Here is an 18,492-nt window from a genome sequence, read left to right as displayed (position 1 = left end):
TGTTAGTCTGTATTCGCAAAAAGAAAAGGAGGACTTGTGGCACCTTAGAGACTAACCAATTTATTTGAACAGAAGGTTTCGTGAGTTACAGCTCGCTTCATCAGATGCATGTAGTAGAAAATACAGTGGGGAGATTTTATATACACAGAGAACATGAAACAATGGGTGTTACCATACACACTGTAACGAGAGTGATCAGGTAAGGTGAGCTATTACCAGCAGGAGAGCCGGGGGGACCTTTTGGGAATGTTTCCCAAGGACCGATCCCAGGGAAGGAAGCCATTTTACATGTAGAACATGGCAGTTGTGTGCAGGCACACTGCAATGTTACAGCATAGACTCCTTTCCCATTTAGAGCTACAGGGGGAAACTGTAAGAAGGGCAGAATGTTGGCTTAAATAAGTCATTAAAATATAATAATTGCCCAATTCTCTAATTATCCTTTCTAGGTTAGGAACAGTTACTGTCTCTAACTATTTTGAGTCTGTTTTATAAGTGGGTGCTTGTGAGAAAAGCAAACATTCTCAGTCTCGTTCTTGTTTGTAGAATGATCAAATAGGACTTTTCCATCTATAACCGCTAGGATCCTGTGAATGTTAAGTCTCGGTTATTGCCCTTACCTCTTTCGTGCCTTCCGTATGGGAGGAGCTTGTGGCCTCATTTTCAGAGTCAATGAACACCCACAACTCCAACTGAAGTCAGTGGGCCACGCTACCAGTTATCAACTCTTCTGGTTGTTGATTCATTTTTAAAGACCCGTTGAATGCGGGATTAAAAGGCTGTGAATGTGTTTCTGGGGATTATGGATCAGCTCAAATCTGAAGCTTTAGCTCTTCTCAGATGCACTCTTTTTAGTATGAAAGGGTATGTTTCAAATGAACCTTATTTAAGTCTCCACTGACCAGTATCCATTCTCAGTATTGAACCTTTCCCTTGTTCCAGATGCAACACACGCCTAGAAATAAACTGATCTGTTCTTCAGCAGACATCTCCCTTTCTCCAAGAGTCCGGTGTCTACTCCTCAGAATCATGGGCCCAGTCTTGGAATTCCTACTTGGGGGTGGGGTCTCATGGAACAGCTAGCAGGATGTAAGGTGGATTTGGTGCAGAACCACACTTATGTGAAAATCCCATTTCATAGGAATGAAACCTATAGAGTGGTATGGAATTTACTCTCAGACCTATAGAACGTAGTAGAGAATTATCTCCTTCCGTTAGATGATAATAACATTCTGTAGCAGGACATAAAACTTTATTAAATTCTAAAGGATAGTTTAAAAAGTCTATAGAAGCGTTATCATTGTCTGTTAAATTCTATGGGGAAGTGGTTTTCAACCTTTTTTCATTTGCGGACACCTAAAATTTTTCAGATGGAGGTGTGGATCTCTTTGGAAATATTAGACATAGTCTGTGGATACCCCAGGGTCTGTAGACCACAGGTTGAAAACCACTGTTCTATGGTAACGATAACCTTTCGCAGACCCCTTAGACATAGTCTGCAGACCTCAGGTTGAAAACTACTATAGGACTTTTCCATAAGGGTTGGAGTCTTCCATATTCAATACTGCCATTCCATATTTCCAGGAGTGACTTCGGTCAGATCACTTTAGCTGTGTGTGCTTGAATTTCTCCTTCTGAAAATAAGGGTAATGATACTTTGGTAATAGCTATCATATCTATAAATGAAAAGTGCTATATAATTGCTAAATGTTGCTATCCTTTATTCTTTATACTACAAGTGTTTTCAATCATTCTAAATTTTTAAAAAATAAATACATTTCTCTTCATTACAATATTTTTTACAAAATCTTTTTAACATTTAAATTGTTCTGACAGTAACAGGCAAATGCCTATTTTAAACACCAAAACATAAGGTCCAGGATCTCTAAAATGATGCATATGGTATGACTCCTGCATCTGTGTGCTTCACTTTGTAGGATGAAGCCTAAAAATGGGGCCAAAGTGTCTTGAGTCTTGCCCTCCATGGCACCACAGTTGTGTTCAGGCAGCATTTAGTTTGTTCCCCTTTTCTACAAAGATCTTGGAAGCTCATGTGCCTTCCTTCATCTTACAATGGGCCGAGGCAGTCATTTTTCATCCTGACAGGGAATTTCCCAAGAGCAGATGGATGAATGTAAAAATATAAACTTGAATGATTAGAAGCAGTGATTCCAGGACTGATCCAACTCCCACTGAAGTCAAAGTAAAAGACTTACCGTTGACTGATAGGAGTTGAATTGAGTTCATGAAAAATAATAGTGACCCTCTCTGATAGGAGATCCCATTGAACATTTTAATCTCTGACAACCAGACACTGCAGCGTTCTGCCACGTAGGGCTGAGGTGTGGGATTTGAGTTTGGTTTTCCCGCTGGCAGAGACTGGGGTCAATGTGAATACAGCATCCTCTGAAGTGATCTCAGTGACTGACTCAGGAGCAGTTTTGATGGCATCTGAAGGAAGCTGTGTACTGTCTTCCTGGGCCAAGAGAAGAACTGACTTCATGTGGCATTGAGGGTGGAAGAGGCTCCAAAGTAATAAGTTCTGAGGGGCCTGGAAGACTGTCGGTCACTTAAAAATCTTAGGACCTGGATCTGCAACCCTTAGTTTGAGTGGCACTCAGTCACGTGAATAGTCTTATTGGCTATAATGCAACTACTTGCATGAAGAGGTACTGCTTAAGTACTGCAGAACCCATCATCATAAACAAGGTGTATATTCATTTATTTCAAAACCTTTTACCATGTTTTATGAGTAATTAGTTTATGCAGGCAGCAGAGGAAATATAAGCTTCATGAAGCCATAGTGAAAACTTTGAGAGACATTCATTGGAGAACTTCCCTTAAATACCCAAGCACCTTGCCAGAAGCCTGACAAGACAGCACAATCTGGAACTCACTAAAAAGGAGGAATCCATCTGCACTGTGCCTTGTTAAGAAAAACTTGGCCGTGGGCTCAAGTTGTTCAACACTGCACCTGTGGCTTCTTCACTCTATGAGGCCATCACCCAGCATGTCACAGGCGTTCTTGCATCACTAAGAACAGATCGGGTGAGAGGCAGGAATAGGAGAAAACCATGCTCTGTGACATATGGTCTCCTGTCAGAAACACACGCTTCTTTTTCTCTCTCCTATTAAAAGTGTGAGTGACAGTGGGGGAAGCCGGTGTCAGGAACAGAATGCAGGTTAGGACTCTGGAGGCTATTTCACACTGTGCTGCTGATGCATCTCTGTCCTGTCGAGCAACGTTCCTGCTGTTGGAGCCTGGGTTTTATTCTGTGACTTATCCTGAAGTGAATCAGATTGTCTGGTGGCCTGTGCTGTCATTGAATGATATTCGGAACATCAAAGAGTTCATCCGGCACGGAGCATTGAAACCAGAGTTAGGTTAGGGCCATGTAATTCGTGTCTTTGTCTAAAGTTCAATAGAGAGAGGAGATAATCTAGAAAATAATGAGGCAGTATAGTCTAGCTGTTAGAGAGTGAACTGGGACTCCGAACTTTCAAGGTGTATTTCCAGGTCTGCTACTGATTCGCTGTGGCCTTGGCTAAATCACTTAGGTGATGTTTTTCTGAAGTGCTTCTAATTTTGAGTGGCCTCATGTTTAGCTGCCCAGTTTTAGACACCTAAGACCAGATGAGGGGTGCTGAGCACACAAAACTCTGATTCCTGCCAATGATGTCTAAAATTTGGCCGCCAAAATTACAAGCGACTTTTCGTTAGTTGTGTCTCCCTGCCTCAGTTTACCAACCCATAGAACAGGGATAATAGTAGTATCCTGCTTTGCAAGGGTGTTATAAATCATTTGAAGGACACCATGCTGTAAATGGAAAGCATTATTATGTATTACCAGCTTGCATTGATCTTGGTAATGAATTCTCTGGATATCTGTCAAACTCTTTTCATTTGTGATCTAATCAGGATGCACACCTAGCTTTCTGGATGCTAAAGACCTAGTGCATTCAGCAGCCTGTCACCAGCTAAGCTTCTAATATGTGCTTACTGAATTCTAGTTCTGGCAGATCCTACTTTCTAGTTATGAGAGCCAGACAGTCTGGAAGGCAACTGACAAGAACTAGAGTTTAAAATGTATCTCCTGTGGGGTTTTTTTTTTTTTAATATATCTTCAGTAGCAGGAAGCCTTCCCAGGTCCAGTAGGTTAATGGACGCAGGCAGGACACCTACAGCTATCATAATGAGACATTTCTGTTCTTTACACTTCTAGTTCCAGGGCTTTATAGCTTGCAGACTGCCTAATTAAGGCTAAGCCAGACAGACTTTGTGATGTACACCAGGAACTGGACTGATACCTTGCGAACTGGTGGTGCTCAGAAACTTTTACAAATGCCATATTAAAAGCTGCTCTCCTTTTTTTTTTTTTTTTTTTTTACCCCTTGGTCCTTTAGAGCCCTGCCAGTGTGGGCCAAATTTAAAGCCTGTTTCCAGAGGCGAAAGCCCATGGGAAGTGTGAAGAAGCTTACATTAGGGTAAAAGAGTCTGTACATCTCATTAATTTCCATGCCTTTTACAAGCCATTCTTTCCGCATCTGGGTTACCCAGATCTGAAATGGGGCAGATCAGTTTTTGATTCCAACTGTCTTTCAAAGCCTAAGAGTCTTGGCTTCCATTTGACACAAAATTTGCCTTGCGAGGTGTCTGCGCCGAACTGTATCTTAATGTAAATTGCTCAGGAACCTGCAGAGCCCTGCGCGGATACAAAATTTGTATTCGCATCCATCTGTGATCCACAAACAGGGTCCGCAGATTTGCAGGGCTCTAGGAATCTGCAACAGAAGTCAAATCCCCAAGACGGTCCTCCCTGGCACCTCCCTCTTTGTGGTGGAGGCAGCGTTCCCTTCCATGATTGCTGAGTCCCGGTCAGAAGGTAGTGAGACTCTGCGTGAGGACACGAGACAGTCTATGCTATGAAAGGTCTTCACCCTGCCACAGAGCTCACTGCAGGATAACAGCTTCAGTCTGCAGGCAAGGGAGAAATATGGGGTCTTGTCTGTGTCCAGGGCCCTCATATTCATTACAGCTCCCTTTATATTCATTGCAACCAAGTTCTGTTTCTGCTTTATTAGCAGGGAGCTCGCATTCCCTCCCAAATTGCAAAGTTCCAGGGTACTACAGCGCAGTTCTCCAAGCGGCCGCAGGTCATGCTCTTGGGGGATGATTTGATGTTTCTGTTCCAGGCTGCCAGCTCACTTAAAATGTGGTTTATCACAGGATGAAGTCTGGAGTCTAAGTGGCCTTTGTTAGAAGGGAGCACAAAAAAATAAAGCAAAGAGAAAGGAAGCATCTCAGAAATTTTGCTTAGCCCTGCCTTTTCTTCTCTCACTTTTTTTCTTTTTGGTCTAAAGCAAAGTTAGAAAAATAACTAGGGAAAAGTAGCTGTAATGCCAACTTTAATAAGGAAGGAAACTGCTGAAATGGCATCAGAGAGCTCCTTAAAATGCAAAACTTTTCGCTGATCCACTACACCGAGTGGAGCAGATCATTTCCATAAAGGTGATGGCTAAGCAGGAGCTCTCTTCATCGTCATCTCACCTTTTTAGATGCAAAAGAGAAAAGGACGTTTCAAAGGGAAAATGTTTTCATGGTGAAAAATGTAAACACTGGAAGGGGTGGGTGGGAGGGAATAACATCACCTGTTCACACAGACAAAGTCTCCAGCATCTCAACTTCTGTCATGGGCTCAATGAATTATTGTGGACCAGAATCAGAGGTGAGAGGTGCTAGTCCAGGGGTGGCCACCCGGAGCCACATGCGGCTCTTCAGAGGTTAACATGCAGCTCCTTGTACAGGCACCGACTCTGGGGCTGGAGCGATAGGTGCCAACTTTCCAATGTGCTGGGGGGTGCTCACTGCTCAATCCCTGGCTCTGCTATACCCTGCCCCCTCCCCTGAGCCTGCCATGCCCTCGCTTCTCCTCCTCCCTTCCTCCCCCCCGCCCCCCAGCCTCCTGCATGCCATGAAACAGCTGATCGGGAGATGCGGGGACAGAGGGGGAGGCGCTGATCAGCAGGGCTGCCGGTGGGCGGGAGGAGCTGCGGGGGCATGGCGGGGGTAGGGAGCTGATGTATTACTGGCTCTTTGGCAATATTCTGGCTCCTTCTCAGGCTCAGGCTGGCCACCCCTGGTGCTAGTCACATTGCTTAATGTAGTTCTGGAAGGTGCTCAAATACCACAGGACAAAAAATAGACTAGAACTTCCCTCTCACTATGCCGATCAGGGGATTAGAGGAGTGACTGCAGCATGCGTAAACATACCTGACCTCGCCTTGCTGCGGGAGCACAGATGTCTGCCCGGGCTAGCCACCTGAGAATATACCCAGAGTCTGGGGCGGGCTTGTACAGTCCCTGCTGAAGTCCGGTGCTGCCCTGGCTTGCTAACTCGAGCTAGCTAGGTCAAAGCTAGCCATCCCAAGTACAAACCTATCAGGAATTAGGGCTTGCCAGCCCTGAGCCTGTGTCTAGCTAGCTCCCTAGTGAGCATCAGAGGCCACGCAGCTGACTCACACTTGGCTTGCAGCAAAATCGCCCAACTGGCCAGCCCTCCCGATTGGCTGGAGGAGCCAACAGGTGTGCTCTGAAGCCCAGCAGCAGCATTAGGCCAGCAGCTGCGCAAAGCGTTGCCCCTGGCTGCACTAGCCCCTGCCTGTTCCCAGGCCTGCTCCTGCTGCGCCTCGCGCCCTGTCACCCAGGTCTGACCCTCGGCTCCAGTTCCGGTCTTCAGTTCTAACCCCTGACTCTGACCCTGGGCTCCTGCTCCTGCCGTAACCACTAGGCCTAACCACCCATGCCCTGGTCTCTGACAAAACCTGCCTGGATCTGCCGCAGCTGCTGACTGTGCCACTGCAGATACGCGACTATTTTTAGCCCGCTGTCTCAATGAGAGCTAGCCCAAGTATGTCTACACGAGCTGGGAATCACCCCCTTAGCTCACAGTGTAGACGTAGCCACGCATATCTTCATGGGGAAGGCGCTGAATTTACCTCATGCCTGTGCAGAACAATGACCAGAAGACCAGTTTGAACCCATCCAAAAAAGTAAGATGACTGGGATCTGATTTCCAGCTACTCTGGTGTGATCTAAAGTAGTCCGTTCCTAGGTGAGTTAGTAACGGTTAGCAGTCCCCTAGTTCCGTCAGTAAGGAACCCACTGTTTTGGGTTAGGTGCTGGTTAAACAGGGAGACTCTAGGCTATGCTAAATCCTGGCAGGAATCAGTGTATTTGGATTTAGATCTGGATTTGCTCACTGAAGCTGGGGAAAGCCTTTTTATTTCTTTTTTTTTTTTTTTTTTTTTTTTAAACCATTGTTAGGTGACAGAAGGAAGGAGGAGGCCATCTCAGTTTGCTTACCCTTCCGTACTCAGCTGACCCAGGATTTTGTGATTACCAAAGCTGCAGACCGAGCACGATTTTAATGGGGCATTTTCAGGGAGCCAGTGTCTTATTCTTATGCATGTGCAGACGACAAGACGTGTGCCTTGTGAATTGGGCGCCGAGTTACCACCCTCTTCTCCCTTTCACCTGCTCTGAGACACTAGCTTGGGAAACATCCCTACCATCCTGTGCTTTCGTGTGTGTGAATCCACTTCAAAAGCAATCCGGGCAGCCCCAAGAAGGATAGCGGCTTGAAAGTGAAATAGTCAAAAATACTTTCACTGACAGTTGGTAGCTTGGGACTTGCCCCCCGCTGTATTGGGAATATAGGAGCCAAAGAAAGCTTGTGTAAGGAATGGTAAGGATGCTTAGACTTGGTGAAAAGACTTTTTTTTTTTTCCCCTCAATGCAAGTCAAAAAGGCCTGTTACTCTGGCTGATGCATACCCAGTAATAAATATTAACCTGCATCAATTATTAACAGCAGCTTGGTAGCTACAATAGCTGCTTCCTTAAGATGCGAGGCTAGATACATTTGTTTCGCCATTTGTTCCTAGCGGGCCTATGCGGGTCTACAGCAGCGTTGCGAGGAAAGCTGGAGGTTGGACATCAGCCCAGAAGCATTTACAGATTGAGGATTTGCTGCTATTGTTGTTGTTTTTCCCTGACAGACAAATTGGTTCGGTTCCCGACAGTGTTTGGCTTCTGCTATTATTAAATCATCGCTCTATGTCCAGGACACCTGGGTCAGCCTGAAGGTGAACGTTTTATCACAAACCTTTGATCCACATACAGATGTCCCTCACTGTGAGTATATCACAGAGGCTCTGTAGAGTCAACCAGCTGCCGTCCCGAAGCAGAATATACCTATGAAAGCCGCCTGCCAGAGAGGGGGAGAGCATAGGGGAGGCATCAGATATCACCATCCCCTGCTAGCCCATAGATATCAGAGTGGGAGTTATTGCGGCGCCAAGCTGCCTAAATTCCCCGCAGGTTCCTCACTGCAGCACGGGGGCGTCACTGCTGAAGGGAGAAAGGGGCGGTGGCAGCAGAGCGATTAAAGGAAGGCTCCGATGTAAAGGCTCCCGACTCCGCAGAAGCTGGGATTCCTCCCCATGGAGCGCTAACTTCCCACTTTGCTCCGCGAAACACAGTTTCATAGCAGACATTTGGCGCAGTGGGACCGGAACCCAGGCAGCATGCAGCTTTCTACCTGAGTCACAGCCGCTCACTACACGGAGGGGTCATGCGCTCTATGGGGGTGATTTCTAAAGCGCACGAATGAGTTGCACATTAATGGGTCCATGTAGACCCTGCTGGTGCACACTTAAGGTCCCCTCATACGCTTTAATGTAGAACTGCTTCAAACAGCACTATGTCTAAATGCCCCAGCAGGGTCTACATGGACCAATAAATGCACAATACATTAGTGCATTTTAAAAATTACACGCCTGTAAAGCGCATTCCCTCCACGCATAGACAAGCCGTCAGGCTCATAGCGCCCCAACAGGTACGTAAATATTGCTATCCCCATTCTGAGGATGGGGGAAACATAGAGTTAAAGTGACTTGCCTGAGACCACACAGGGCATCAGAGATTAGAACCCAGGTCAGAGCCATGATTAGAAATAAGGACTTTGTTGCTCCCAGTTTTATGTTCAGAGCAATAGACCATGTGCAATGATCTATTTACTTGCAGTATATTATTCAGTAGCTACTGTCTCTGTGCGCTGTATAGAGCTCCAGGCAGAATGGGTGCTGGGCAAACAAAGATGACAAAGCTGGAACTGAAGCTGTGTAGAAGCCTATCTGTAATGGTCGTGGTTTTCTTTAATAAATCCTCCTTTTTATGATGGATTGTGATTCCTGATGTCATAACTCTATACAGAGGGGGAAAAGTGTCACCGTTAACAGGACCATGAAAAGCAAGAGTAACCATCTGGAACAAAAATCTGTATAGCTTTCATGTGAATCATATATAAGTAGTACATATGTCATTGCAGCACATGTGAGATATATGAGATCATATATAGCTCATATACAAACTAATATGAAAGTGTCATCCCTTTTGTAAATTACAGACCACACTCCTGTGTAACATATATTAAAACAGGACACACTGTCCATCTATGTGAAATAAGGGAACATTTCCCCCCTTATGGCCATTAAACATAACTTGGATAACATGAGGCAAAAAGGCTAAACAAAAAGGTGGGTCCTGTATTGTACTAGATAGTATTGCATCCAGTGACTAGAACTCACTCACACCACAACCATCTTGAGCGATGGCATCAGTTCATGAAACTGTGCTCAGATTATGTTCTCTGAGGTCTTCCCTTGAAATATTTCTCCTGACTTATTACACCAGAAAGTGAGCAGTGCCTAAACTACCAGAGGATACAGATTGGACATGTGCTGTATAACTGGAAACAGTTTAGCATATCTAGCCCTTGGGTTTATCCATGGTCATAGAGGGCACCCATCCGTTTGATTAGCTTGGGGACTTGAGCTACTCCATGTGATAAGCATCATTTGAATAAAGTGGTATGGGGAAAGACAAAATCAAAGGGAGCAGATGATGGTATAAATAGATGTTCAGGTGGGAGGGCCACTACCAGTGCTAATGACTTTCATTATGGAAGATGAAATAGATTTCTGAAGGGGAGGGAGAAAGCATGTGAATTGAAGATATCTGTTGGGTTTACTTGTAATTTCTGCAGACATGCCAGCTCATTTAGTAATGCAACAGCTCCCATTGCTAGCCACTTAATGTATGATTAATGCGCCGCAAGATTTCCCCAGACGTTTATGACACCTTTAGGAATAGATTTGACAATGACTTTATCACACCGAGCCACTTCATACTATCTGCATCCCTCTTAATGATTTATATATTCTGGAGGGATTCTATTCCATCCCACTAGTACTCAGTAAGGTAATAAATGAGAAAACTCAATGGTCTGTAAATTACAACATTGATTAAAGAAGTGATTACTGGTATAACTCTTACATGACTATGCTAATGCTTGCTTATATTTCAGGACAGTATTTACATGTTAATGATAAATCTACTGCAGTGTTTAGAATTACTTTATGGCTTTAATCAAAATGTAAACATTCATAAACAGATAATGTTTATTTCAGAGGAAATGAGTATGTTTTTGTTTCCTTTCTCCATGTGAAATCCACTCCAGAGCAAACTTCATCCTCGGATTGATGTGTGACACTAAACAGTGTCACACCAGACTAAAGGTGAAAACTCTGGTTGGGGTAGAGCTTTATATTTACTGCCTGCATCCAACTAGCCCAGTTCGGGGCCGTTAGGTTTCTTTTGGCCATGTTGTGAAGGAGCCTCTCATTATAAATTCCATAGAGATATGATCAGCTAGTGGCTCATTGAATAACAAATAGAAAACTCAGCCAGCAGCTTCAGAAATCGTATCCAGTCTTTAGGCATCTCCAGCATAATTATGCCTCCTGAGCCGGTGGAGGATTTTTGTGTTCAGCTGGTTCCATTGTAAAACGCCATCATTAACATGCGTAAGGAGAAGGGAGCCTTTTTTGTTTGTTTTTGTTTTTCAGATGCCAGGTTTCCACTGTGAGCCTGCTTTGTTGCAGCGATTACCTTCTTTTTCTCTCTCTCTTTTCCCCTTACCTTCCTCTCCTTTAGGTTTCTGACAGATGTGACTATGTGTTTGTCAATGGCAAAGAAATGAAAGGCCAGGTGGATGCGGTAGTGAATTTCACATACCAATATCTGAGCGCCCCTCTGCAAATCACAGTCTGGGTTCCACGCCTGCCTCTTCAGATTGATATTTCGGACACGGAGCTAAGCCAAATAAAAGGCTGGAGAGTCCCCATTGTCTCCAATAAGAGGTGGGTTTAGTCACTTAATATATATCAAGCATTTTCTTGCAATGAATGGAGCTGATTATAACCCCAGGAAGAACAGCTCACAGTACAGAGGTTGTATCTGGATCCCAACTTCCCCCGCCCCCCCCCAGGGTAGTCAGTGTTTTTCAATGGGATATGTGCTCCTAAGTCATTTAGTCACCTCGATGGTCCAGTGGCAGAGTTCGGATTTGAATCCGACCCATAGTTCAAGGGAGACTGGAAGGAGGTTTTGGTTCTGGCCCGTCTCTGCATTCCGGTATTTCAGTGGAGATCTTCAAAGAGAAGACACCAATATCACACGCCTCTCTCGATCGCCTGTGTAATGCCACGAATCAGCAACGAAACTTAGGGGCATGTACCTGTGTGCCACCGCATGCAATGACAGTTTTGGGGCTCCGTGTACACTCTCAATTGCTCTGTTCAAGTCTGCTCAGTTTACAGGTCAAAGATGATCGTTTTTCTGCTCTTAATTGATTTTATTCCAGGAAGTGTTTTCCTTGCTTAGCACTTTGCTCTTAGTTTTCATTTTCACTGCAGGGAAAGGGACTATGAAGGAGTTTTGTCCTCAAACCACTTTTTATGCTTCCTTTTTCTTTTTTTCAAGACCCACCAGGGACAGTGAGGATGAGGATGAAGATGAGCGGAAGGGAAGAGGCTGTGCGCTCCAGTACCAGCATGCCATGGTGCGAGTCCTTACTCAGTTTGTCGCTGAGGACTCTAGCCCTTGGAGTCAGCTGAACTACTTGCTGGGTTCCGACTGGCAGTTTGACATCACAGACCTGGTGATGGACTTTATGAAGTTGGAGGAGCCTCACATTGCCAGGCTACAAGAAGGAAGGATTTTGATTGGACAAGAAGTAGGAATGACAACAATCCAGGTACATAAACTGAACTGTTCTGGGTTCTACCATTCCTGCATTAACACCTACATGATCCTGGAAGAGCCAGTAGAGTGTTCTGCAAAAACAGCACTGCTTTGAAATGTAATAATCTGTTGTAGCAAGGCTGTGGCCTCCTAGAATTTCACACACATGCGTTCCATCTCGAGTCAATTCAAACAAATAACGCAAAAGCCCCCGCTTTTGTAGTGAGACAGATTAAACCCTGTATTTCAGCCATCCTTACTGGATGTACACCCCTTGCACCTGTGAACATCCTGCTTTCCCACACAGGCTGAGGCTCCCCCTACAGTTCAACTGGCGGAACTGCTGCTTGGAGACGGGAGGCCTGATTTTCAGAGCTACCGAGCACCCATAACTCTAATGGGTGTCAACTGTAGGGGAGCGTGTTCAGTGCCTGTGAAAGCTACTCTTAGGGCCAGATTCTTAGCTGGTGTAAACTGAAGACCATAGTGCTATGCTGATTTCCACTGCCTGAGGATTTGGCCTTCAGTGTCCTGGTTGGAGTCTCGGTACAGTTTAGTGCACAAACTGCAAATGTAGCCACAGACGGAGGGTGGGAGAGACTGTGTGTGTTTGAGTAGCTGTCCTCTGCTCTCTGAATGTTCGGAGGTGGATAGGGAGTAGCCATTTGAATCAAGGGGAACAATTTCCCACTTGAGAATGGGCTGCATGCGCCATTAGAAACTTCAGGGATAGAGAAATGGATAAGGAAATGGAAAAATGAAGGACAACTCCGGGAAGATGCAGAGAGCCTCCAGCACCCTTTGAAGCCATTGAGAGTTGAGAAGGCTCAGCCCCTTGCAGGATCAGGACCAAAATTAGGAGGGAAAGGTTGTATTATTTCCAGGCTTATAAGAAAGTAATGGAAATAATGGGAGTAAAATAAGATAGCTCCTAAAGAGGTATTTGATACAGTGGCTTTGAGCTGTAATCGCTCCATCGGATAGGTTCTCCTCGCTTCCTGCATGAAACCAGCCTGTCTTTATGTACTCTCGCATCCAGTTTCTGGGCCTGAAGCCAGGCTTTTGGGGCAGGAGCAGATGAAGCAGTGAGAGGGGTCACTGTAGTTGTTTAACCCTTTCCTGACGCTGTTCCCTTTCTGTTTCTCCAAAGGTTTTTTCTCCCCTGTCGGACTCCATTCTGGCAGAGAAGACGGTGACGGTGCTAGATGACAAAGTGACCATAACAGACCTCGGGGTGCAGGTGGTGGCTGGGCTGTCGCTCTTCCTTCAGCCAAGCCCGGCAAATAACCGAGCTATTGTGGCTACAACCATTGCTCAGGAGCTGCTTCATACCCCTAAACAGGTAGTGTGCACTCCAGTTCTCCATGCTGCTGGCAAGTTGGGTGGGGCAGTGGGTCATCCCTGCAGAGCTCTGATGAAGTTGCCTCCCCCTTAGCAAGTTTTAGGGGGAAACAGCATAGACTTTAAGTTACGGGTATAACACATTTTTATAGCTGGGCCTTTCCAGCAGAGGGCACCCTGGTGTTGGCTTCTTTTTTTCTTCCCTCCTGCAAATTTGGGCTTAGCCCTTCGGAAAAGTTCCAAACCCCAACGTTCCGAATTGCACGTTGTCTATCTTTTCAAAGCTCCCTTTAAACACCGTGACCTTTGCAGCTCTCCTAAGCCTTTATTACACTTGTTTCACAGGCTATCCGTGCTCTCTGTTTGCCATGAGCAATGCCCTTGATCTCCATGTCCGAGAGTGGGAGAGCCCTGTGCTTCACAGTGATTTAATATTTGGGAAAGCCATAAAACAGTGATGTGAGAAAGGCGACCTCATTCATTTTCCTGGTGGAGCAACAGCAGGCAGCCTGGCTTCTCTCTCTTCTTTTATTCTTCAGGCTGACTCAGACGGGTTAGTTGTTCAGCTCATTAGGGGACACCGGTGTGTTGATCCTGCTTAATTCAAAGCTGGCACGTTTTCACACCAGCTGAGGGAAGGGTCTCAAGCAGTGAATTGCAGGTCACATAATATGTACGGATACAAGGAACAGAAAACAGCACCAAATTGAGGCAAATAGTTGCCATAGAATAGATTAAAAACAAGGGGGTCAGCAGCAGTGGAAGGGACAAGGGCCTGTTCAATCCCGATTTCACTCAGGGTAGTAGAATACTCTTATTCAGGGTTGTATAATGCCATCCACAGCCACAGCTCTCACAAAACCACTATTTCATCCCTCATAAACAGAGAAGAGCTCGGTTCAGGTTTTATGGCCCATTTTCACCCTGATCACTATATCATTTTCTGGAACGCAAGAATAATGTCGATTGTTTTATAACTCAGTCGTTAGTGGCAGGATGACATCCCAGCTCGAAGAAGGATGTGCTGCCCATCTGTTTAATTTACTTCATCCTGTAATCATCTGAGTCTTATGTAATTAACCCATTTGTGCTCTTCTTTGGGGCTTCCTTTTGGAAACCGCTCTTCTCGACAGATGCCGAGTTGGAAATTGAAGAAGCCAAAGCTAGAAACAAATCTAACCTAGTTAGAGGGCATAGGGCAGAGCGGGATTTTTCTCCTGCAGCTTGTCTGGGAGTGTCACATGCCTGTGGGGCAGGAGGGGTTGCATGTCTCAATGCAGTGTGCAAAGATATTTACCAGCGTCCCTTTATGAGCATGGGAAGCCTCTGACCGATGCCTCCTGAATATTGTTCAGCTGAACAGTGTGTTCATGGTGCTGTACCTGCTGTATGCCCCTCCTCTTCCTCACTCTGCAGTGTAGCCCCACTGTATTATGCTGTGTGAATGCACCCATCAAGAAGCAAGAGGCTGCCAAGCACCCTTCCCTTAATGAGGACTGGTTGCTCCACCCCACATCTCCCACAGTCCCTCATACCTCCCCAGCACAGAAGCTGCTAATTCCCTCACACCCTGCCTCTGCCTTTTCTTCCCATCTCCACCTCCCAAGCTAAGAGTGAGGAGGCTTCCAAGCAGTGTGCCTCCCCCAGTGTGCTCCCCCATTGGGCTGATTTCTGCCCTCAATTTGTGTAGTTCATGCACTTGAGCTCTCCCCTGGTGCCTGATCACCAGCAGCTCCTCCGCTGCCCAGCACAGCTTGCCCTTTGCAGCGGCTCTGAGAGCATTCTGCACCCGCACAGCCATGTTCTGAGGGCATCCGCCATGTCCTTGCTGCAGAGGGCTGAGCTGATTCCATGGGCCATTGAATTTTCCCCATGCTCTTAAAGAGAATCCCGGAATGGCCCCTCTCTTGGCAGAAAACTGGCCCTAGAGGTACAAGTTTCTGAATTGCTAGCACAGTTGGCCATTATTCCCCTCCTGCAATGGAAAGGGGTTGAAGTAGGACTGGCCGGAAAACAAGAATTCCGTGTCATGACAAATGTCAACCTTTTGACATTTTGTTTTCGGTCCTCAGCAGGACAAACCTGAGGCATTTCAAAAATTTTCATGAAAGAACATGACACACTCCAGAATAACCAAAAGCACAGTGGTTAGGGTGGTAACCTGGGATGTAGGAGCTCTGGGTTCAAGTCCCTATTCTGCCTGAGTCAGAGCAGGACTAGAACCTGGGTCACCCATGTGAATGGCTTTAACTCGCTGGCTGTGGAATCAGTTTCTCCTGTTGAAGCTGTTCCACTTTTTTTTTTATGAATAATTAAATATTCATTGGACCAGAGGTAAGACTAACAGGAAAGCCCTCACCTGGGGCTTGGAAAGTGCAGGTCCAGGTCCCTCCTCCAACTCGGGCAGAGCAGGGACTTGAACTAAGGTCTTCTACATCCCAGCTGAGTGCCCTAACCACTGGGCTCTTGCCTGTTCTGGGGGCTCTGGTTCTCTTTCCTTTCATACCGAAATTCCACCATGGACCGGAGAAATTTTCATCAAAACTCACATTTCTGCAAAAAGTTGTGGTTTCAATGTATCGACATTTTCCAACCAAAAAATGTTTTAATTGAAAAATTCTCAACCAGCTCTAGTTTGAGGCTTCTAATCCGGCAACTTTCTCCTCCATAAGAAGAATCGAGAGTTTCATCCAGCCTATGGTGACTTTATTTAAGGGGTCACTGCTGAGGCTGAGAAGCCAGACCTTAAACCCCACCTTTGTGATCCAATCATCTGTTCTCATGGTCCTGATAAAAACTCCACCTCCCAAACTTTCATCTGTTCTTACTCAGTCCTTGCTCGGAGTAACATTTACATTTCTGTCAGTTTTCTGTGGTGTATTTTAAGATCTGATCCTGCTCCCACTGAAGACAATGAACAACTTCCACTGACCTCAGGGGGACTAGGATTGGGCCCGTCTCCTCTACGAGGTGTCAGACAAGATTTGCTGACTACAGTATGATTTTTCCCCTTTTGCTTTGTTCGTGGGAGTGCAGCTTCTGGCTCTGAACCACAATCTACCCAGCATTTGCAAACGCATTCTATGCCCTAACCCAGCCAAAGAGCTGAGCAAGAAACCCATGTCACTCTGTACATTGTGTGCAAAGGATTTATTTGTCTTTTTTTTTTTCTGTTGAGTTAGAACAGTAAAAAGGACCCAGGCACGGCTTTGAGGCCCCAGCAAACCAAATACTCAGACCAGTCATTCCACCCCTTCTACCAGGCCCCAGAATGTCATCAGATACAAACACACTCTCGCATCAGTCTATGCCTCCATCCAGCAACCGCTCTTCGTAGGCTAGATGAAACAAATGGATCCTGTAGCATGCCCTGAATATCAGCCAATCCGGGCCTTTTCGGATCCGGGACCAGAGGATATTTCCATGGCCCTTGTGGAGAACTCCGTAGTGTAGTGAGGGGAATCCAGCATCAGTGCCTACAATGCTACAGATGTATTCAGTGGATCATAGGATGGTCATAGGCCATTTAGGTCTGTATAGGTCAAAACCACCTCATAAAATCTGCCTGACAGTTCAGTGCAGGTCCCATCATAGGTCCCCCAGTGTAGGTGTCATCATATGTTATCTATATATGACATGCCACTCACCAACCAGCTCTAGCTTCTGAATCCAAGTTGCCTTTTGGTGTCTGAACTTTCAGAGCTGGTCAGTTCAGTGGGGTGGGATATGTACATTGAGAGCCAAATACCTGTATTTGTGATCAGACTGTGCAGAAGAGTTTTGAAGCTTTGCAAATTTGCAATTATGAAAGGTCACAGGTATGGCCAAATTGAATCAAGGCCTTCGGCTCCATAACAGATTTGTGAACTGTAGGGGACAGATTTTCCCCCTACTGTTCCACCGGCTCTAAATATAACATGAAGAAAACAAGGGAGCTAAAGCCATTTACAAAAGGGAAAATACTGGTTGGCTTTGTAATTCTGGCACATTTATCAGGTGGCATCTCCCGGCAGATCAGCAGCTACGAGTAAGCAGAAATGTGATCGTGCACTGAGACCGGCGATGGTGCTGAAGAGGTCAAACTAATGTAAATAGGCACAGTGTGCTAGTCTGGCTAGTGTGGAAGAGGAAATTAGAGAAATACATAAAGAAAAACATGACCAAAAAGTGTCTTGATGAGTGCAGCGATGCTTCACGTGCTTAGGAAACAGCATGTCGCTTGGAAATCAACAGCTGCTGCAGGAAGCAAATTCTTCATCACTTCTGAATCGAGTTCGAAGTGATCTGATGTATGGTATCTGACTCACCTCCAGTCTCTCTAGTCACCGGATAAATAATCCCATCTTCCAAGGGATGTTGACAATGATGTAAATTTGTGGTTTATTTGTTTATAAAGAGCACAACTGGATGAAAAGGGGGGGATGAAAACTGGTAACTCCACAAGGTATTTGTTTATGTTTATTAATTAACGAACACGGGCATTTGTCACCTTTGACATCAGACAAGGCAGCAGCTTTGCTGATAATAAGGTTTCAATCCATCTTCATCTGTTGATAGTAATTGGAGGCCCTTGTCAGAGATTTGGAGGGGATTTATTGATGCGGTACATAGGATTTGCAGAAACAGCTCTTTGAAGGACACGGCACTAAATCATTTCTATTTTTTTAAGCCGTTCAGAATTTCTAATCATTTGGGAAAGTTGCTTTCTTCCCTTGCATTCAGCTTGCCTTTAAGTGAAAGGGTCAAGAAGAGGATTTTGTGCCAAATTGACTATTTGGGCAGATTAACTGTGTTTTGGCAGGATTTGGGGAAATTCTCTTTTTTTTTTTTTTTCCTTTTAATTCAGATTCTCCACTGTCCACGTGTGACAGTTTTCTATTTAATTGGCTCTTTAGAGATTTTAAAATTTAAAAATTCGGTGCAGATTGAAAAGCGTATCAAGGTGTCTTGGTTAATTGCAGTAAATCATGTTTGTGGCCTTAAACCTCAAATGGCTGTCCATTTACT

General features: G+C 45.3%; 1 protein-coding gene across 4 annotated transcripts in view; it reads left to right on the top strand.

Annotated features, from left to right (window-relative positions):
• Window positions 1-18,492, top strand: part of LOC102944465 (transmembrane protein 132C) — a 294,416-nt gene that overhangs the window by 269,061 nt on the left and 6,863 nt on the right. For all 4 annotated transcript variants that reach the window (XM_043529469.1, XM_037878769.2, XM_043529471.1 and 1 more), the window contains 3 exons: window positions 11,056-11,261; window positions 11,884-12,157; window positions 13,295-13,486. In XM_043529469.1, the coding sequence (XP_043385404.1) occupies window positions 11,056-11,261; window positions 11,884-12,157; window positions 13,295-13,486 (672 nt within the window). The remainder of the gene's footprint in view (window positions 1-11,055; window positions 11,262-11,883; window positions 12,158-13,294; window positions 13,487-18,492) is intronic.

This window comes from Chelonia mydas, chromosome 15 (assembly GCF_015237465.2).
Source record: "Chelonia mydas isolate rCheMyd1 chromosome 15, rCheMyd1.pri.v2, whole genome shotgun sequence".
In the NCBI taxonomy this organism is placed as follows: Eukaryota; Metazoa; Chordata; order Testudines; family Cheloniidae; genus Chelonia; species Chelonia mydas.
Note: the sequence above shows the minus strand (reverse complement) of the source record. Positions and strands in the feature narration are given on the sequence as shown.